The sequence below is a fragment of the Cataglyphis hispanica genome, chromosome 3 (genome assembly GCF_021464435.1).
Source record: "Cataglyphis hispanica isolate Lineage 1 chromosome 3, ULB_Chis1_1.0, whole genome shotgun sequence".
Lineage (NCBI taxonomy): Eukaryota > Metazoa > Arthropoda > Insecta > Hymenoptera > Formicidae > Cataglyphis > Cataglyphis hispanica.
This window is the reverse complement of record NC_065956.1, coordinates 5055315-5077061: the sequence shown is the minus strand read 5'-3', so window position 1 is coordinate 5077061 and position 21747 is coordinate 5055315. Positions and strand designations below refer to the sequence as shown.

At 33.8% G+C, this 21747-nt stretch overlaps 5 protein-coding genes and 1 non-coding gene across 7 annotated transcripts; 2 read left to right on the top strand and 4 right to left on the bottom strand.

Annotated features, from left to right (window-relative positions):
• The first annotated feature begins 10 nt into the window (after positions 1-10).
• On the top strand, positions 11-5465 carry LOC126848449 (WD repeat-containing protein 48). Its single transcript, XM_050589374.1, has 12 exons — positions 11-462; positions 891-1107; positions 1200-1412; positions 1489-1784; positions 1914-2099; positions 2181-2498; positions 2574-2676; positions 2753-2918; positions 2995-3186; positions 3257-3503; positions 3580-3696; positions 3792-5465. The coding sequence occupies exons 1-11, from the start codon at positions 415-417 to the stop codon at positions 3640-3642; spliced, it is 2049 nt and encodes a 682-aa protein (XP_050445331.1). The 5' UTR covers positions 11-414; the 3' UTR covers positions 3643-3696; positions 3792-5465.
• Positions 5466-6756: 1291 nt separating this feature from the next.
• Positions 6757-8409, bottom strand: LOC126848466 (haloacid dehalogenase-like hydrolase domain-containing protein 2). Its single transcript, XM_050589412.1, has 4 exons — positions 8133-8409; positions 7476-7772; positions 7186-7396; positions 6757-7097 (listed from the first exon to the last, which is right to left on the bottom strand). The coding sequence occupies exons 1-4, from the start codon at positions 8258-8260 to the stop codon at positions 6930-6932; spliced, it is 804 nt and encodes a 267-aa protein (XP_050445369.1). The 5' UTR covers positions 8261-8409; the 3' UTR covers positions 6757-6929.
• A 107-nt stretch (positions 8410-8516) lies between these two features.
• Positions 8517-11901, top strand: LOC126848468 (ribonuclease P protein subunit p29). Its single transcript, XM_050589414.1, has 4 exons — positions 8517-8681; positions 8761-8897; positions 8981-9371; positions 9585-11901. The coding sequence occupies exons 1-4, from the start codon at positions 8666-8668 to the stop codon at positions 9722-9724; spliced, it is 684 nt and encodes a 227-aa protein (XP_050445371.1). The 5' UTR covers positions 8517-8665; the 3' UTR covers positions 9725-11901.
• A 1-nt stretch (position 11902) lies between these two features.
• Positions 11903-19584, bottom strand: LOC126848441 (clathrin heavy chain). Its single transcript, XM_050589353.1, has 9 exons — positions 19052-19584; positions 17757-17964; positions 14494-17545; positions 14112-14409; positions 13598-14038; positions 12954-13516; positions 12650-12872; positions 12491-12566; positions 11903-12395 (listed from the first exon to the last, which is right to left on the bottom strand). Exons 1-9 carry the CDS (start codon positions 19091-19093, stop codon positions 12268-12270), a joined length of 5031 nt encoding a protein of 1676 aa, XP_050445310.1. The 5' UTR covers positions 19094-19584; the 3' UTR covers positions 11903-12267.
• Positions 19585-19834: 250 nt separating this feature from the next.
• Positions 19835-21273, bottom strand: LOC126848474 (60S acidic ribosomal protein P2). 2 transcript variants are annotated; one of them, XM_050589425.1, is made up of 4 exons: positions 21122-21273; positions 20370-20542; positions 20177-20272; positions 19835-20051 (listed from the first exon to the last, which is right to left on the bottom strand). In XM_050589425.1, the coding sequence occupies exons 2-4, from the start codon at positions 20539-20541 to the stop codon at positions 19981-19983; spliced, it is 339 nt and encodes a 112-aa protein (XP_050445382.1). In that variant the 5' UTR covers position 20542; positions 21122-21273; the 3' UTR covers positions 19835-19980. The 2 variants fall into 2 exon arrangements, with proteins under 2 accessions (XP_050445382.1, XP_050445383.1); XM_050589426.1 differs by having other exon boundaries at positions 20370-20559; positions 21122-21252.
• Positions 20610-20682, bottom strand: LOC126848520 (small nucleolar RNA Me28S-Am982). The gene has a single exon (XR_007687272.1). It is a non-coding gene; the product is annotated as a small nucleolar RNA Me28S-Am982 (small nucleolar RNA).
• Positions 21274-21747: the final 474 nt, after the last annotated feature.

Below are 21747 nucleotides of genomic sequence, written 5' to 3'. Positions count from 1 at the left end.
CCTCTTGGATCATCTCTCTTTCTCTCTCTCTCTCTCTCTCTCAACTGACAAGTTTTTGAACGCAACTTCGCGTTCCAGTATCAAAGTTCGGTGCATCATGACGGTAACGACAACGGCGACAACGACGACGGCGACGACGACGACGACGATGATGATGATGATGATGATGAGGATGCCGCGCGACAACGTTTACCGCACGCGTGCATCCCGGCAGTGAGATCGGCAACACGCACAACGACGGTGCTAACGAATTAACGGAATGACGCCGCGAGTGCAAAGTAACGATCGAGGGCAACGTGGAATTGTCGTCACAGCTTGAATCGTATAACATACGTACGCCGCGAAACGTACTTCCACCCCGATCCCGACGCAGGGTCGCCGTGATCCGCTGGATAAAAAACAATCCCGGACATAATGGCAGCTCATAAGACGGGCGGGCAGAGTGCCCGTAAGAAAGTACAGGTACGACAAATTCTTTCCTCTTGATGATAAGACGAGGAATTTGCCGATCCTCGAGCGAGCATCGGTGCCGAGAATAGTCGGCATCGTAATCGTTTCCACGGTGACGGATGGAAACGAGGGAGTCTGTCACAATTAATTTGTAGAATTATACGATAACGCGTTGCGTTTAAACAAGATAATCGTTAGTTTCCGGGAAATCGCGTTTGTAAATTTATTGTGAAATTTATTTTTCATTTCTTCGAACTTAATTCAGTGCATACACATTTGTTGATTTTATTTCTCTCGAGATATCAGAATAAAATATTGTAAAGAAATTGGAGCTTACCCATTGTTGAAGTATAATTTATACTCAATATATTGATATTGATAAAATTTAAATTATGACTAAGATTTATATATATTAATTTACAATTAATTTTTTTTTAAAGGTTTCTATGGTTATAAGAGATGAAGTAGAGAAGCAGCATAGAGCTGGTGTTAATTCCTTACAATATGATCCAGTTCTACATAGGCTATACTCTGCTGGTAGAGATAGTATCATAAGGATATGGAATTGTAGAAATATGAAAGAACCATATCTTCAATCTATGGAACATCATACAGATTGGGTTAATGATATAGTGCTATGTTGCGGTGGCAAAAATCGTACGTATACACTTTTAAAGTTTTACACATTATTATATGATTCTTAATCTCTTACTTGCCAATTTTTCAATTTTTTATTAACATTTGTACAGTTATATCTGCAAGTTCCGACACAACTGTTAAGGTATGGAATGCGCATAAAGGTTTTTGTATGTCAACGCTGCGCACACACAAAGATTACGTCAAAGCATTAGCATATGCCAAAGATAGAGAGCAAGTTGCTAGTGCAGGTCTAGACAAGTCGATATTTTTATGGGATGTCAATACACTGACTGCTCTTACTGCAAGTAATAACACAGTAACAAGTATGTACTTGCATTCATTCAGTGCTATGCTTTGTCCCTTTTATATAATTAATTAACACATTAAACTGTATCGTAGCATCATCCTTGAGTGGAAACAGAGATTCCATATATAGCCTTGCCATGAACCAGACTGGTACGATTATTGTGAGTGGCAGTACAGAAAAAGTTCTTCGTGTATGGGATCCACGATTTTGCACCAAACTCATGAAACTTCGTGGCCACACAGACAATATTAAAGCATTAGTCCTAAATAGAGATGGTACGCAGTGCTTATCGGCAAGTTCCGACGGCACTATCAAATTATGGTCACTTGGTCAACAAAGATGCGTGCAAACGTTCAGAGTTCATAAGGAAGGAGTATGGGCATTATTGGTAATTATACATACAAAGTTATCAATACAATTGTTATGCAAATTAATTAATTATTTTTGTTATATATACTTTAATATAATTAATTTTATTATATATACTTTATGGTATTAAAAATCTTATGTATTTTAGGCAACGGATAATTTTAGTCATGTAATATCCGGAGGCAGGGATAAGAGAGTAGTGATGACAGAATTAAGTTATGCTGAGAGATATTCAGTTATTTGTGAGGAAAAGGCGCCTATACTCAAAATGGCTATGACACCAGATCAATCTAGTATTTGGGTTGCAACCAGCGAGTCAACTATTAATAATTGGGTAAAGTTTTATACTGTAGCAACAAATTTGTATAAAAAGAGAGAATCATTAAAAAATTATATTTTTCGTTATATATTTCAGTCCATAAGTCAGAAAGATTGGCAAGAATTAGGACTTGGAGACTATTGTGATTCTGCCACTAATGTATCGAGCAACATTTTAAGAAATACTGAACCTGCACAAAAGATACTAGGTGGTCCCGCCATAAGACATTATCACATATTAAATGATAAAAGACATGTTTTAACAAAAGATACAGAAGAGAATGTTGCATTATATGATGTATTGAAGGCGTGTAAAGTGGAAGATTTAGGCAGAGTCGATTTTGAGCAAGAGTGTAAAAAAAGAAATAAAGTGGTGTATGTTCCAAACTGGTTTAATGTTGATCTCAAGACAGGAGTATGTATTTTTTTGTTGAATTAAAACTACTTTTTAGGATTGAATCTAAGTTCTAAACATTCTCAATTATTGCAGATGTTAACTATACACTTAGGGCAAGATGAAAATGATTGTTTCTCTGCATGGGTTTCTGCCAAAGAGGCTGGTTTAGCAGAGAATGATGCTGTAGATCAGAAAGGTGATCAACTGTTTATTCATCAATAATATTCGCAGTATTAAATCTAGAGATTTTTAATGTTTTTTCCATGTTTTAGTGAATTATGGAAACCTTTTGTTACAAGCGTTACTTGAACATTGGTGGAGACCATTGCACGTTGACGACGAAAATGAAGGTAATGGCAATGATGGAAATGGTCCCATACACACGAATGGAGGAAATCCATACTTCTCAGTACCTAGTCATACACCTGTCATTTTCAGGTATGCGGAGACTGTTAAAAAGTATTTTATAATATATAACATAAATAAATTTATCATATTTTTTTTCACTTTTCAGTGAAGTGGGCGGTAGAACTATCTACCGATTATTAGTTCGAGATGCTGCAGGAGAAACCGAAGGTGTCCTATTGAACGAAACTGTACCACCATGGGTAGTGAATATTGTTGTGGACAAAAATCTACCACAATTCATTAAAATACCTTTTTATCTTCTTCCACATGCTTCTTCGGGTGTAAAAAGTTTGAAGAAGTATGTATCACATTGTTAAATCTTAGAATCATACCTTAATTGAATAATCTTATATATTATTATTTTGAAGGGACCGTTTAATTGCAAATGATTTTATACAAGTGCGTAAAGTGGCAGAGCATGTTTACGATAAAGTGCTCGGTGCGGGAAGCGATTCAGGTTCAGTAGCTGGAGGTGGAAATACCGTTTCAAGTGGATCACCGGCAGGCGATAGAACAAATACAGATTCTAATGCTGATAATTCTTCGCTGGCCGAGGAAAAAGTCGAATTGCTATGTAACGATCAGGTCTTGGATCCTTCAATGGATTTGAGAACGGTATGTATAAAGTTCAAAACAGCTTTTGTTATTGTGTTAGGAAAAAAGATTTTACTTATATTTGATGGTTTTTCAGGTTAGGCATTTCATCTGGAAAAGTTCGACAGATTTAACACTTCATTATCGCCCTGTTAAATAGTTAGAATTAACATTGCATCGCGAGTCTTTACAGTGTGCCTGGTTTTATACCATGGTAAGATACTGCATATTCTGCATACTTCCCTTTACTTTATCAATTCTCAATAAAAATTGCAAACACTTATCTCAAACAAAATTGACTAATTTCAGAATAATGGAAAATACATAGTGGGCTACTTGCAGAATATGGTACCTTGTGCCACTTTTTCCTTAGGAAGCGATCACCTGGATTTAACAAATGTTTCATGCGAGGCAGGAGCGAAAAAGGGCGAAGCATATTTGGAGTATTAGAATATAATATGTGAAGTTCAAAGGCAATAATGTGTGGAAGTATTAATGTATAAATTGCTCACTTTTATACACACTTGCATCCCGCGGCCAAATTCACACAATGGAACATTACTCTCGATTAATCTGCTTGAGAATAGCATTTTTTGTACCTGGATCTAGAATTTAAAGTGCTTGTTGTCAGCCATTTTCGTCTTCCCATGTCAGACGTATCGATAAGAGAGCGTATAGCACAAATGCAAAAAATAATAATAATATAAAAAAGAACGGGGATAGACTGCATGGCCGAAAAAATTGTTAGTTTTGTTAGGTCTAACAGGATCCAGGTGATCCTCTCACAAATGCTTCTAAAATTTTTTTAATTAATTTTAGTTTAGCTTTCCTCCCATTATCATACATAGGATTGTCTTGTTTAGTATTGTAATAAAAGTATTGAATATTTATTGAAGGCATGAGAAAAATTGTATAATGTTTTGTTACATGCATGCAAAATGTATACTCCACACCTGCCTTGTTACATTAGAGAGCGAAGAAGATATATATATATACACACACACATATATATATATATATATATATATATATGAAAAAGAGAAAAGAAAGAGGATATGTCAATTTACCATTAATCAAATTATATTTAAATAGCCAAATTAGAGAGAAAAGTTCAATATTTCCTATTGTTTGCATAAAAAAATAAGAGGATGTATTCGTCTGCAGTGTAATAAGATCAAATTCTGTTCTGATCAAATAAAAAATAAGTTGGTAAAGTTAATAAAATATAGATTAGGGATTGAATGTACATTAAAAGTAAAATTTTATGTGTAAAATTAATTCAATATCAAAGTATATACCATTGATAATATAATAAATATTGAAGAATATTACAGTATTTAACAGAATTTGATCTTGGAAAAGAAATTTATAACGAATAAAAATTATGTAGTTGTTTTTATGTTAACATGTTCGATTTCTCTATAAGTTGTATATATGCGAACACGACTGTGAATAATGTCCATTAATAATAGTAGGTCATATAAATAAAAATTTAACAAATCTTATTATGCGAACAATTCAAAGCCACTGACATTTGCTATTGCTGCAAACAGTTAAATTATTGAAAAAGAAATTGTACTAGTTTTTATTAATATGGTCTATGAAATATATCGTTTATTAAAGTTACATGTGCATAAAAGCACAAATCTTCTCATAAATGTAAATGTCTCATCGTCATTTTTTAAGGTGCTAGGTACTAGATAATGTGTTTCACAAATGCAACATTTTATTTATTATCAAATCTTAGTTTGCTAATACTTTAAGAATCGTTTATATTAAGAATTTTTGTTTTAATTTTTTTTTTTATGCGAGTAGAGATAATGTTAAGACGTTACGATAAAGAAACTTTCTCTTGATTAAAGAGAATACATGAATATATAGCTGGCAAAATTATTATATTATTCTACATAATTAAGATTGCCTGATTTGTTATTTTTAGAGGAGTTTTTTTTTTAAGAAATTGTGTACAGTAAACTTATATTTTTTTTTATATTGGTATTAAATTTAAAAAGTAACTTTGAACCAAATGAAAATTAAAGTGTAATATGAAAATATAGTTTTCTCTTAAATATCCCAATATAGTGTCATAAAAAAGTAAGAAATATAAATCGGCTTTGACTTAAAATTACTTCAATTTAAACTTTTATTTATTGCAACGATGACTATAATATATATAATAATATTATATATATAATAAGATTGTCAATATAATTAATGTATTATTCAGTTTATCAAATTGTTTGCAAATATGCTGTACATATTAGTGTTGCTATATAGATGCATTTCTTGCATGAATCGAAATTAATCATTATTTATTTTTTTAAGAGACCATTTACTTTGGACATATTTATTATCATAATGTGGCAGTAATCAAGATGTGCCTGATGATAGATTATAAGTTACAGAGGGCATTTCGATTATGACTTGTATTGATATTTAAAAAACAAAAAAAAACAGCCCATAATTACAAGATACACAATCATAAAGAAAGAAAGAGAGCGAAAGAATACATTATCATTTCTTGATTACATTATCAATGATATAATATAAATCATAAGAAAAGTTACCACTAGCATTATGAATTTTTATCCATTATTTATTTTGTAGCATGCAACTTCAATTTCATTAAATGCTATTAGAGATGATATAGATTTAATTTTTTCATTTAAAATATAATATATATGCACAGAAAATTCAAGTATTAATACTAGAATCAAGTAGAGTAAAAAATCAAAATATCGATTTCTCATCTGTTTCAACTTAGGTACAAAAAATAGTAAGATTGGGTGCCAAATTTTATACTGAAAACGAAACGGTAGCACATTGTACTTTTTCGACAGGGAATACTTCATTTCTGTAAACCTTCATTAATGTAGTTTCTATAGTGGTACTACTTATGACGTATAAGGTTATTTAGCGAAGTATGTATATTAAATTTATAATTTTTTAGAACAAGATTAAACTAATATCGTCTCTGCAAAATATTGAATGTTTATCATATTGCTTTGTAAAATACATTTTACTATTCTGATATGAAACTTATTAAATTTTCCAACAAACAAGTCAAATTTTCTACAGTTTTCTACGAATGTATGTAGTGAGACGATATTTCTATCATTCTATCCTTGAAAATATTTTTTCATATTTATCCGATTTGTAATGTATTATCATTGAAATTAATTATATTAATAGGCAGAATGAGAGAGATATATATAAAGCTCTATATCAGAAAAAATAGACATTAATTTCTATTTATATTTATCGTTTATTTTATGATAATGTGGCATCACTCAAGACTATGTACACTATAAAAAATTAAAAAAATCAGTATTTAAATAAAGTATATAATTTAATATATACAGAACAGATTACATTTGTTTACCTGTGCAGCAATATTTGAATAAAGAGTATTATTATTTATTTAATAATTTTCTCAAACATAAATATTCAAACAATTCCATCGAGAATACTCTCGACGGCTTGTACAAAAGAACTACATACTTTTGTTGGTCCTGGAGTAATCGTCTTCTCATCTCCTGTTCTATATTTGCCAGTTTGTACTAGTACACCTTTGATTCCAGCTGCCTGTGCACCAGCTATATCATCTTTCACATCCTAATCACAAATTTACAATGTCACATGAAAAATTAGAATTAAGGGATGAAAAATACAAAAAAAAAGAATATGTTATTTAGAATATTACATCTCCAATCATTATAGCCTGTGCTGGGTCTACATCTCCTAAAGCTGCTTTAAAAAATTCTGTGGTTGGTTTACCAACAACTTCCGCTTTCACATTGCTGGAATACTCTAAACCTTTGATAAATGCTCCAGGACCTAAAGCTAACCCATCAGAACGCTTGTAATATCGACCTTCATGAATAGCTATGAGTGACGCACCATCCAAAAGCAATCTGAAATTGTGTATGTCATGTTTTTATATTATATTTTTATGCTTAATTTATAACACAACGATAAAGTGTGACATTATACCTGAAAGCTTTGTTTAACTCATCATAGTTAAATTTACTCGGCGCTAAACCAATAACCACTGCATTTGGTATATCATCTGTTACTAAATCTTGAAAATCTTCCATCGCTGCTGGATCAATTAACAATAGTGGCTTTAACTGCCGAGAAATAATCAATTTTCTCGCCGCAAATAAAGAACTGAAGATTTCATCCTTCCGCAAGTCAAATCCAAGTTTTGTCAGACGCTCATACAAGCAATTGCTTGATTCTTTGGTAGTGTTTGTAACGAATTTAATCAACAAGTTTGCATGTCGTAGCCTAGATTACAAGTTTAAATTTGTGATTCTGAAAGGCTAAAATTTTCTCGATATTAAATAAACAATAAAACATTACTTGATGATCAAAAAAACTATTGTCATTAAAAACAGACTTTTTATTATCATTTTAATTCTGTATAAAAAAAAATTTAACTTCAGACAATCGTACAGAAAAGAGAAAGAAAATAAATTTCCATTTCTTTATTGAAACTTAAAATTGAATCATGCCATTTTTACAGAGATTGCGCTGTATAAATTGCCGGTTATAAATCTTGCATATATATATGCATGTACATACACAGTAGCACAGTACATACATACGTACGTATATATAGATATTAAAAATGTGAACAAATAATACCTGTTTAACGCTTGCACGGCACCTGGAATAACTGTATTATCGATATGCAATGTTCCACTGAGGTCTATTAATACTGTCGTAATTTGTTTCATTATTACCGCGATTTTTCGGCAATTAATATTACACATTACCACATTTTTTCAGAAGGAAACTGTCAGTAAATGTTTAAATTTTTAACTCACTTATTTTAAATTTTAATAAAAATACACTCGACACTTTTTGGAATAAAATAAATTTGAAACATAAAAATCGCCGTTAATTGATACTATAAAGAATTAAAAGCGATATAAAAATGACATTAGGTTAGATTTTTCGCCATTATGAACTATTTTGATTACTACGCATGCGTGAGGTTTGTTCCTTCATTTCCCATACGCACATGCGCAAAAAAGAAGATCGTTTATTGCATTAGGCAGTCTATTGTAATGTAAATATCAACTGATCGTACTATTATCTGAAACAAGGTGTGATGTTTACGCTGGACACATTGTACAAATAAATTGAATTAATTTAAAATTAAACGTGACAAAACTATGTCGCAACAAACGAGTAAATATCATTTATATATGTCTAGCAATACAAATATATAATTTTTCTTTTCTTTTATTTAAACAACTATTACTTTCAGAATTGTGCACGCCACTTCCTAGGAATTTAACTGATAGCATTAAGATCTGCGAAAACAGTGAGCAATATGTGGTCAACTTATTACAAAACTTGTTACCACCATCTGACTGCAAATCTATCTCAGACGAGATGAGAAAGGTATGTTTGTAACAAGACGAATGGAAGAGCAATTATACAGATCGATTAATTGAAGTGTTATTCTTTCATGTGTAAATTTTCAGACTTTTATATTTAATAAGTTCAAAGTAAAGCGCAAGCAAAGGAGAAATCATAGAGGCAAATTCTTATCAGCTAGAAAAAGATTACATCTTGACTTAGGAAAAATGAATCACAAGAGTCAAATAAAATATTCTGATCTTTTGCCCTTAAATCAATTGTGGTCGAACTATATGCAAAAAATGCTCGGTGTTGAATCATTTACCAATATACCTAAAAACTCTAATAATCCAAATTGGGAGAATGTAAACCAGCAATTGATAAAAGCTGATTTTCATGGTGCTAAAATTTCAATTGATAAATCAAAATGCCCAACTTTGGTAGGACTTACAGGGATTGTCATACAAGATACAAAAAACACTTTTAGGATTTGTGGAATGGACAATGTTATTCGAAGTAAGTGGAAGCATGTGTTATCAAGTACATTTGCAGATATATGTGATTTTTCTGTAGTAGAAACATACTATATATAATATCTATTATAAGATATAAACTTAGTTTCCTTTCTCTCTACTATTGCATATATATCGTGCAACAAATTTTTTGTAAAAATTTATAGTTTTTTTTCTGTATCAATAACACTTTTTTTTTACTGAATTTTATTTTCAGCAATACCAAAAGATGTGGTGAAAATTCGTATTCATTTAGATAATGGTGTAATATTAAAAGCGTTTGGACGGCAACTCTCTGTAAGACCTGTCGAACGAGCAGTTAAAAAATACAAAAATACAAGACTAGTTCAATTGTAATATTGTAAATATTTATACTATAATATACTAATAAATTCAATAATATTGTTCTCTATAGAGATGTACGATTCAAATTAACAAGACTTTTCATAAAAAAGTTATCTTCCAAAATATGCTTGAAAAAATGTGAAATACTTGAAAAAATTAATCTATACATTATATATATAATTAATGACAATAATTCTTTTGTTCAAGTTTACTTAATTTCATGCAATGTTTTAAAATTATTTATTTCCATGTTTTTCATTATTCTGCAGATTATTATTATAGAATATTACAATTACAGAATTGATATATTTACTACTTACATGTTACACTATTTATATAATATAATATTTTATTTATATATAATGTTTGCATTTATGTATGTGTGTGTGTGTACTTTGCACGTATCTATATGAAAAGATATGCTACTAAACAATAATGTATTTATATTTTGGAAGTGTCTTTTTTTACCCATATTCCAGTAGAATCACAGTGGTCAAACATGACACTGATACAGTGATAATTATTTTCAATTAGTAGAATAACCATATTTGCTAATTGATCTACAATTTCATTGGCTAAATTTAAATCAGAGTGAAATAATACCGGGTCATATATTTTTTGACCTTTATTTGACATAACATTTTTATGATATATACACAGCTGGATCACTGCGCGATCAACTGTGGAGTAGCAAAACGAAAGTTTTAAACAATAGAGATGAATAAAGTGTGATGAAGAAAAAACGTCATATATCTGCTCTTTTACTATTACATATAAATTTTTACTTGGACATAGTAATAACTCGACTATTTCGTCGAAATATAATTAACTTTCGCTTCGTACTTTAAAATAAAAAGATTATATATTATATAAACCATTATATCTTAAGATGTAACATAAACGTGATATTACTAGATGATACAAAATTACGCAGCAGGGGCAACTTTAGGAATGTTAAAGGTAAGACATATTACAAAGTTAATGTTCTATTTTTCTTCGTTTTCTGCCATATCTCATGTATTGATCTTGATGCATCAATGTAGCACTTTATACACGCAACATAAATATTTAAAAAAAATATGAATGTATAACAGAGATACAACATGGCTTTGTCATTTTCTAGAAGTATTGCGATCTAATTTATCTTAATACTTGCACAATTTAGGCATAGTTTGTAACAAGCTATATAATGATTAACGATTAATAATTTCAAATAAGATACTATGCACACATACTACATGAAGTCAAAACGAGTAGAAAATACTACTAACACGATGTAATAGAGACGATCTCGTGGGTGTATTATACTTTGTTCCAGTACTTAAATATCTTTATATAGCTCCAACTCTAAATCATAACTGTCTTCACTTGCAGTGAATAACAAAAGGTCGAAAGCATGATACATACAAAGATCGAGCGAAAATTCAAACTATTTTATATATTTCAATACATTAGTAAGATAATAAGATCTTACCATTAATTTCAATATCTATAATCATTTGTTTTTGTATCGTTCGTTTATGCAAATTAAACTAACTGCGAACATGTATCTCTGTTCAAGCAAATATACACACAAGTAGATCTAGAACGATGTTTATGTACTATAGACGCCAACATATTCTGAAATGTCTACAGATTTTCTCCATTTTTTGAGGGATCTCGTCTCATTACAATATTGATATACATGATCTATCCTATCTAAAAGATACTCTTGTTACATTTCAGTTTTGCGAGAACTCTTCTTTTTTATCATAATTTACCACACGCTACAATGTTTCTAAAATGTATATTTCTTAGAATGAGCTTTCATAGATTTGCAAGGTAAAAAAAGAAAAAAAGAGAGTAACTTTTGAAGTTGAAAAACTTCTTGACATAGATGAGGCTATTTGAAACAAATAAAAAAAAAAATTTATTGAATAAAAAGCAGTGTGTAATTTGTAGTTATGGAAATTGTAATTTAAAAATCTATAGTTGATTTTGTTTTATCTAGAATTCGATATCGCCGAAAAAAGATTGCTTTTTATTAATAGCCAAAAGAAAGGCACATAGACGCACGTATATGTGTGCGAGCAAAGAGAACTGTAAAATTATATCCTGCTTACACACAATGTACATACATATAATGTATACCTTTTTATACTCCGACTATGCAACAATTAAATTAAAAGCATCACATTGAAAAAAAAAAAGTTATTTTTTTTTTTTTTAATAATATTGTTTTCACACAAGATCTCTCTGGTTTAAATAACAACAATTTAAACCATGAAATATAATAGTTTTACTCCTTGACGTCTCTTTCACAAATAACAATAATTCACATTTAGATAGCGTGTGATAGCCTCCTCCTCTCTCTAATATTTTTCGTTATTATTTGTTACATTATTTGTATTCATGATCTCTAAACGTGGCAATTTCTTTGTGTTTCTAATGATATTATAATTCGTATTCGCGCTTTATTGATACGATATATTAATAAGCTAACCAAACAATATATCTCATTCTACCTAAACTTTATAGAAAAGTAGACTTTGTTGATCTGTCCTGTTAAATGTATTTCACATACCGTAACCTTGATAGGCTGCGGGGGACGCGTACACTTGTGCAGGTGCACCGTAAACGTTTTGAGGTGCATAGCCGGGTGCCATCATTCCAGGCCCTGCGGTCAACATTAGCTGAGGTTCCGCTGTGGCCACGATAATCACATGCAACAGAGAAAAATATTGTTAATGTAGAAAACAGTAAGCGCAATATTTATAAGATAATTTTAAAATTACTTACGCATAATCATAGGCTTATGTTCCTGATGATCAGTTTCTTCGATGCGTCGACTTTCAGCCTCTTCTAATTTATCGACCTACATCCAATATATTATATGAATAATGTCAAAGTGCATGATATAAATAATTAAATGTATAGCTGGATAATATTTTAATTTACCTTGGTGATATATTCTCGTGCAACTTGTATAAGATACGGCATCGCGAAATGTAAAATACGATGTCTCCATGCGAGTTCCAAGATAACATCTGGATGAAGTAGATCATAGCAATGAAATAGGCATGCTGCAAAGCAATCCTTGGAACCTCTCTCTAAGAACCATTCGAGCAATTCCTCAGCGACTTCTGCATTCCGAGATTCCGCCGCGTATTCCATAGCATCCCTATTATTAAATTAGCGATTGAAAGAGATCATATATTTATATACAAATATCTTCCAACGGATAATAACCGTGCAACGTTACCTAAAGAGTCGATCCTTCTTGCAAAGTTCTACAGACTGCTTCCATCTATTATTTCCCTTGTACAAGTATGCGGCGATTCTTCTAAATTCAATTAATTCATGTTTCTCAAGCTGCTGCGCTAAAGCGATATTATCAAAATTATCGAATGCATCGATCGACGTTCGGAGACCCTGGTAATCCTCTTCGTCAATCAACAAGCCATTTAACGCTTCATTGATAGCTTTGTTGTTAAGAGCCTGAACTGATCTCAAGTACGGTTTCACTAATTGCAAATGACCGGTTCTCGTAAAGTACGCCACTGATCTAGTATGATCCATACGCGGAGCAAGCACAAGCAGAATATCGTTTAGAAGAAGGGGTTTATATTCCACATAGAACTGTATAGCCTTATAGTAGAGTTCGACGTTTGCGACTTTAGTAATTACGTCTTTGAAATGACCCTCTCGCCAAGCTTCCGTAGGATGTTGCATCATCGCGAGAACTGCGTTGTCGTATTCCTCATACTTATCATACAAAAATACCAGTTCGGCCCACAGATGTGCTTGTTCCGCCGCACGTAACACCTAAAGTAAATAAATCATTTTCCCTTAAGTAATTAGCAAATTCCTTAAGTAATTAAGCAATCAATTTGAAACAAAACCTACTTTCGGTATATTGACACGCGACCAGAAAAGCTCCAAGTGTTCCCTCATTCGTTGAGGTTTATATTTACTATAGAGAATAGCTAATTCGGTAAACATTCCCATATGAGCTCGTTCGAGTCCTAAGGCAGCCTCGAGAAGGTTAATGAGTTCCTCAAAATGTCCGCGATCTTGATAGTAATTGATCAGATCTTCCAGCTCATCCGCGTGTACGACTATGTGTAGGCCGCACATTTGGGCTAAACGAAATTCACCACTATCCACGCAAGCAAAACAAACTTCTTTCCAAGTGCGCGTCGAGTTGGCTTTGCGCGCGCTATCGACAGCGCCTTGAAATTCCTTCAGATGAACAAGCGTTATTGCCAGTCTGGCAAAGTTTGATACGTTGTTGTAGAGGAGTTTTGCGGCATCATACATCTTATCATCAAAACATCTATCGCCGATCTATAAAAAAGAAGAAAAATAGAGTTAACGGAAATCTCAAATGGCTCTCGCGAATACGAATAATTCTTTCTACCTTCTGTATATCGGCGTGATTGGGGCCAGATATAAATTCCTCGAGATCCGCAAGTCTATTGGTTCGCGCGTACGCATATATCAATTCGCTCTCAATGAAGGACTCTCGTGCCTTTTTACGAGCCATTTGGAGATAGCGGACCAAGTCTTCCCAATGCGAAGTCCGATGCGCCGTTTCGACTACGTCTACATATGCTGACGGATCGTCTGCTTTAATAAAGCTGTCGATCGCTTCCTTGACCAAACCTTTCTGTAATTGAGCCCTTGCGAGTTGTGACCATACTGGCGACTCGTTGCATCTGTAACGCATAAAACAGTCTGTTTATATGTATTGTATAAACATATAGGATATATAGACATGCATACACACATATATTGTATACCTTTCTGCAAATTCATAAGCTCTGTCCAAGTTGCCAACCTGCTCAATTAGAACCTGGATAGCCGACGTGTTGACATCAAACTTTTTGAAGATAGCGAATGCTTCTTCGTAAAGCTCATTATTAATGGCAATATTGGCAATATCCGGAGCATCATAATTATCTAAACGATTAATATACTCCATAACTCGTGTACGATCGGCCTTGATGGCCGTCAGTATTAAAAGATTCTGCAAATTACGATGATCGCTAAAAACACTGCTGTCCAACACAATCTTTTCAAGAAGTTCGATCAGTTCATTAGGCAGATCAGCCGTCATGAAAGCTTTGACGGTAACCGATATATCTTCAGGATCTTGTGTCTCGGACAACGCCGTCTGAACAACTTGATCGATCAACGGTCGCTTGTACGGATTGCTCTCTAAAAGCACTTCCGCCCAGAGATCAGGATCTCTGCGTCTCACTAGGTATCTCGCTTCGCTCTTGAACAGACTATTCTCGTTACACACGCTTATCAGTTCGCGATCACATTGACCGCGCTCGTATGCGATGCAAGCCAAATGAGGATCGCGTTTCTCGCAATACTTGCCGACGACTCTGCTGTCGTAGAATTGATTCTCTTTGAGAAATCTCTCAGGATTATTGTTACTGTCGATGTAAATCTTGGCCAGTGCATTGTGCGTAGCAGGCTCTACGCAGCCCTCATGAACGCGAGATTCCAACCACGGCAGCAAGAGCTTCAGCCGATTTCTTTTCTCGACCTCCTCGACCAATTCATCGGTGGAAAATTGTCCGCGTACCACTAGTATCAAGTTCTTAATAATATCTTCCGAGCAATCAACGTCCAATAGACCGCCCACGACCACGGGTAAACGCGATGGATTGACTTTCTGGACATATATCTCGATATATTTTTGCAAGTTATTGCGATAAAGATAGAGAACAAGATCGTGAACAAAATCAAATCGATCGCATACGATTATCAACGGCAATTGATCAGATAACTTCGCTTCCTTCAAGAAATTTTTGACGCGTTCCGGATTGTAACAGTTACTCTCCCGACATATGCGTTCCACTTCTTTGATTTGACCGGTCTTGCACGCCGCCTGAATGTACTTGAAATGCACTTCTTGATCCTGGCTAAAGTTTACAATAGAACCCAAAAAGTAAAACAAACCTTCGTAAGACTTAAAACTTTCGAATAGATCTATCAGTGCTTTAGTCGTCAGCTGCTCGTGATACTTAGTCGCGATTTGTATACAGATTTGCAAATTCTGTCTTATATTGGCTGTCATCATAGCTTTCAAGCATTCAAGGGAATCTTCTACGGACAAAGTTCCGAAGAAACCTACAAGCCAATCGGGAGAGAGTAAGTGCGTATGCACTACCGCTCTTTTAATGTCGTATAAATCGGTATAGTGTTCGAGCGCGCGTTGTAACAAACCAGCCTTCTCGCACAATTGCGCGACATGAGCTCGGTCATAATGGGTAAACATCTGATTGCCTAATATAGCATCAGCAACTTGCGGAGCGGACATTAAATTCATCTCTAAGAGACGGGTTTGTAAAGCACCCTCGCTCGGCCGATTGTTTTTGAGCGCGTCTAGTAGAAACGCCGTACATTGCTGCACCATGTTTTGCTCCATAAATATATCGACGATTTGATTAATATCGGCCAATGGTTCATCGTCTTGGACCAGCATCTGTGCGAACGCTACACCTTGATCAGGATTAATCCTCATGACGTTCCGTAAGAGAAATATATAGTCGGGTGTATACGAGACTTTCTTGGCGTAGAGAACGATCTTCTGAAATTGGCCGGTTTCCGCGAAGCATTGAATAACCTTGTTGGGAACATTGGCTCTCAGGTAAACACTAAGCGCCAATGTAGGATCCGCTTGTTTTACTAGATCCCCGAGTTCTTCGCTGCATTCCAGCTTATCTTCCTTCAACCACTTCTCCAGTAATTGTTTACGATTTTGAACTAGTACCGGACGACATAATTCCAATGATTCATACTTGTTCAACTGTCCCTGATCCAAAAGAATGCCGAAATATTGTAGAAGAGGAGATGTTTGGCCTTGAGTAGTCGGAACCTGTTGAAATCGTTGAATAGTCGCGGGTGTTCGAAGTATACCTTTGGGAGCATTAGCTGCAACTTTTGCCGCCTCCGCATACTGACCATTTTGGAAAAGCATATTGAATTTTCTCACAAACAAGTCCTCAGCTCCCGATAAGTTGTTTCTCACGGCCATTCGTAATGCCAATTCCGAATTCTGCAATACTCCGTTGATGTATGGGATTATGTTCTCTTCGTCCACAGAAACGGATAAGACTTGACCCTTTCGATTTACTCCTATTATACCACCAGAGGCTTCATGCGGGGCAGTGACGAAGATAGTCTCTCCCGAGATACGATTCATAAATATACAGGTCGCCGACTCAATATCATACATATGTATATAACCGTATTTTGTGATTAAATATATGACGTCGTACTTGGAGCTAACTTGCATAGCGACAGGAAAATCATTTCCGGCCTCAGGCGGAAAGAATACGTCCACCGCTTTCTTCGGAAACGGATGGTTACCGGCGGGCGGTTGACCCACTTCGATGATATGAAGCTTCGCTCCTTGGACCGTCCTAACGGCGAAACAAAATAGATTGCTGGGTTCTGCGTTTCCTTCCATCTTAAATTGAGCAAAGGCGGCAGCGTGCCCCTCGATCGGTTGCGAGCATTTCCGTTCCACGGAATAAAGCTGCATAGCGCCGACCACTCTGTTATGCTGCGCCGAAATACCGATCAATAACAGCCACGTTTGTTTCGGATCTGTCCTGTAATTGATAATCTGGCAACCGTTTAACGACGAATGACGTTCGAACATTTTATTTGGTGTCGAATCGCCCTCCATGGACCAGTGATACACCGCAGTTTCTGTTACTAATGCCAATGTGTTTAGTGATATCCATTTCCAAAAGACTACATCTTCTGTCATTGTATGAGCTTTCATTTTTGACTTCATTTCAATGTTGAAAATCTGAAGTGTCTTCATAGCTAATCAAACAAAAAGAATTATTTCTCTTTTGTGATAAGTTTTATTTACATATTTTCATTGCTATTATAGAATTACAATATCAAGACTTTTTTTTTAGGAAAAATCATACAAATTAATATATTTTTAGACTACTAAGGCAAAATAATTTTCACAAATTTCTTACTAAAATCTCTTTTCTAAATTATCAATTTTTCTTATGTGTGCACATACCTTTCAGAGCGATGACTTTACTAGCTGGATTCATAATTGCAGAATCAGCAGATATTGGTCTTCTGATAGGATTGGCAGAATCGTTCATATCGATAATAACTACCTGGGCAGTGTCACCAACTTTTTCTCTAACGCAAATGAATTTATCAGATTCCATAGTAAGCGTATTAAAGCTGACATTACTGGCATTAATTCCCACAGCTGTAAGCTATAAAAGTAAGAAATAACAGATAAATAATGCTTCTCTTTTCTTCTTTATTCTTTAAGCTCCTATAATCATTTCTGTGCATTCTATGCAATCAAGTATATTGTGAACTAAATATATAGCCAATTTTATATTTATTCTCTAGGAAAAAACTCTTTATTATTAAACTAACTTTATTAATAATGATTCTTTATATATAACTATCTCAAAGCCATTGAGATAACAATTAGAAACAGTATATCAACTTATATTTTTCTCTAATAATAAATGAGTCATATTGTACTGCGCTGATTACATAAATATCCTGTTACTAATATAACCACAAAATTGTAATAAAATATCCTCATAAGTTAACTTTATAATGTCATAACATTCCAATAATATCGTAATGTTATTGTAATAGTTATATGTTGCTAAATGCATTTTTATAAAAAAATATATATAAAATATTTATTACAAGTATTACACATAGAATTTATATCTTAAAATATTATTTTTTATATTTAACGAAAAAAATTAGTATTAATACTAAAATTTGGAAATCGTGAACGGATGGGAAAAAGAGGAAAAAAAGGATATTCGATAAGAAATGTTAAGTTTTGGTAAAAGCGGAAACAAGGGGCGTATGCGCCGACGATAGATTCATGATAATCTTGGAGTCATCATTCGTTGATGAAAAGACAAGTACGTAACTCGATTTATCCGCTTTATCCGTAATACACGTCAATTGAGCGTGTATCGGGTATGATTAACCTGTGCCACGAAATTCACCGTGCGAGCGCAGCTGCGAACGCACGAGCCATTTAACGAGCCGAGTAATGTCATTGAATCATACGCGAGGTGTACGAGGTCATCGAGACTGTCAAAGTAACGTCAATCGCGAGAAATTGCACTTCCGTTGGAAAAGGACATAGGCGAGTATATGCCGTCAATAGGTATATTCGAAACGAGAGTTAGACTCGAGAAGCGGAGAAAATGTCCGAGAAAGGAAAAAAAGTTTGATATAAATCTTAGCATCGCGTTAGAGAGACGGGTCTTCGTTTCTCGTCCTCGAGAGAATTACATTAGCGAGGAAATATAGATGACGTACCTGAAGGTGTTCTTGGAACCTTATGGGTAGTAGCTGCGTCATTTTTGCCGAAATATATTCGAAAAAATCTCCAAGAGAGATTTTTTTAGCCGCTTCTCTGCTTTGACGGATCGATCGGTCGTATGGTCAACGCAATCCTCCCGACTGCAATCTACTTACGACCTATTCCCTTATCGTGCGCCTTTTATCCCCGAATGCTCGATATCAATCATTAAAAGCGCAAAACCAACTGACTGGTAAGCGAACGCTACTCGCCGCTGACACCCATCATGGCCGCCAACGCCGCCCCTCTATCTCGAAATAGTTCCCGCGTATGAGAATTTCTTGGCGATTCTTTGCGATTTAACCGCACCTCGCGTCACACAAGTCACACTATAAATATGTATCGTCGATTAATTATTAATTAATACCGTTATTATTTCTCTCTTTCTTGCACAATTAGCGTGAGATCGTGTTGACGCCGAACTGTACGAGAGCCTCGACACTAGCGGAAGAATACAGGCGCGATTTGACACGATTGGAGTCAGTGGTAAATCTCGCGCATCACCCCCTTCCCTTCTCCTACTCGTCCTCTGCGCCGCTACGAATGAGACTACAACGGCATGTTCCATATACACAATAGATTAGAGAACTTCCCTTCTCTTTGCCTCTCTAACTATATTTTTTTCTGTACAGTATTCTAAAGGTTATCATTGCATAAAATTTTATGAATATTAACGCATCACTATTATTAAAGAGACATGAAAGATAATCTCAGGAGAGGGCAGACATGTAGAAATAAAATTTTTAATGTAAAATATGCTTTATTCTCCAGCAGTAGTATTAATTTTGTTTAATTTGTACATTTTATACAATATTTTGTTGTTACCATTTATACCACTACTACAGAATGTAGCATGTTCTTTTGGTGACGATAAAAAAAGGCGTTTTTAGTCAAACAGGCCAAAGCCCATGTCATCGTCTTCCGATTCAGATTCTTCTTTAGCAGGCTTCTTTTCCTCTGTTAAAATAAAAATTATTTGTATTAGTGATATTATTATAAAGTGTAAATATATTAATATTACTATTTGTATTACTACAAATAGTAATGTTAGACTTTTAAAATTAGCGAAGAAATAAATGTACCTTTCTTTTCTTCAACGGGAGCTGCAGCAGCAGGAGCTGCAGCGGCACCCACAGCAGCTGCTCCGCCGACTGGCATGGAGGACAATTTTTCTCTGCCTAAAATCACACAATTATATTTAGTTTGCGTCAAAAAAAAAATAACATTCTTTTAAGTAGATAGTGAGATAGTGTTGGAAAAAATATATTGACATACCCTTGGCAATCAATTCATCGATACTCTTTCCGTTCAATTCTGAAATAACCTTTTTCAGTTTTTCAGCATCTGTTTCGATTCCGACCGATGATAAAATCTTTTCAATGTCATTTTGGCTTGGCGAGGCTTTGCCTCCCAAAACAGCCAACATGTAAGCGGCCACGTAACGCATTCTATAAAATATAAATGTCTATCAAAATATTAATAGAACTAATTTGTATAACATAATTTCTAAATGTTAATTATACTCAGTAGGAATTATATACCATCACAAACATTCAGTCGAAAGATGGTGAATAGATCATCATGAAAGAATAAATGTTAAATGTGTATTCTAATATTACCAAATGTGATAATATATTAGTTTTGTATATAAAATAGCATTCGCACAATATATATACATTTCGTATTTTATTTGTAAAGACACACACATGTCTACAATATATATTTACACTCAAATGGCATAACCTATTGTATTCGGCATGTGTGTGAGGAATCGAGTTTTTTACATCAAATGTTATAATTTTTTCAGAAATATAAAGAAAATATATAAATAAAAAAAAGTAGAAAACGACAATTAGCTGTTACTTTAACATGACTGAGTTGCGACGCAACTAAAGATATCCAACAATATAATAAATTATAAAAAGCAATCGGGCAAATATTTTAATTATTTCAATTAATGAATGTTCAAATAATTTAAAATAGGAAATATTATTTTCTTATATAAATTCGAATATATAAAAATTTACCTTTAAGTCTTACGACACGAAACGTGGACTTCGCCAATAGATCAATGTACAACGTGCGCGAGCTGGCAGCTGGCACCGGAAGAACACCACGAGAAACTACAAACCACAAGGTGCTGCAAAGAACTGGGAGAAATTAGTGTGAAGATGTGAAGAAGGATATATTTCATTTGGTATTACAAATTTGAAGCGTCTGATTGGACGAAAGGAACGAAAATTTCTTTGTTATCCCGTTATGTCGCGCATGCGCGAAAAATGGCGCTCCTTTAGTAACACTGTTGTATCTATAAGTTTCATATGTTTATGATCGCGCTAATTTTTCTCGAGGTCTCGAGGTGTCTCCCGTGCTATTTTTCCGGTACCAGCTTGTGCAAGATCGTTCGAAAGATCTACTGAAAACCTAAATACCCATACAATATCATTGAATTAGGATTTAATAAACAATAAATAGTAAATGAATGGAAGTATTAATTTTTATTCAAATTTTGTGTATCTTTTCATTGCTGCGCATGCTTATATCACTAAAATTTCGTCAATATGACAGATTTCTTTAAAAATTTTTAAAAATGACATTTTTAAAAATAACTTTAAAACTAACTATAATAAAATAAAAATAACTTTAAAAATAA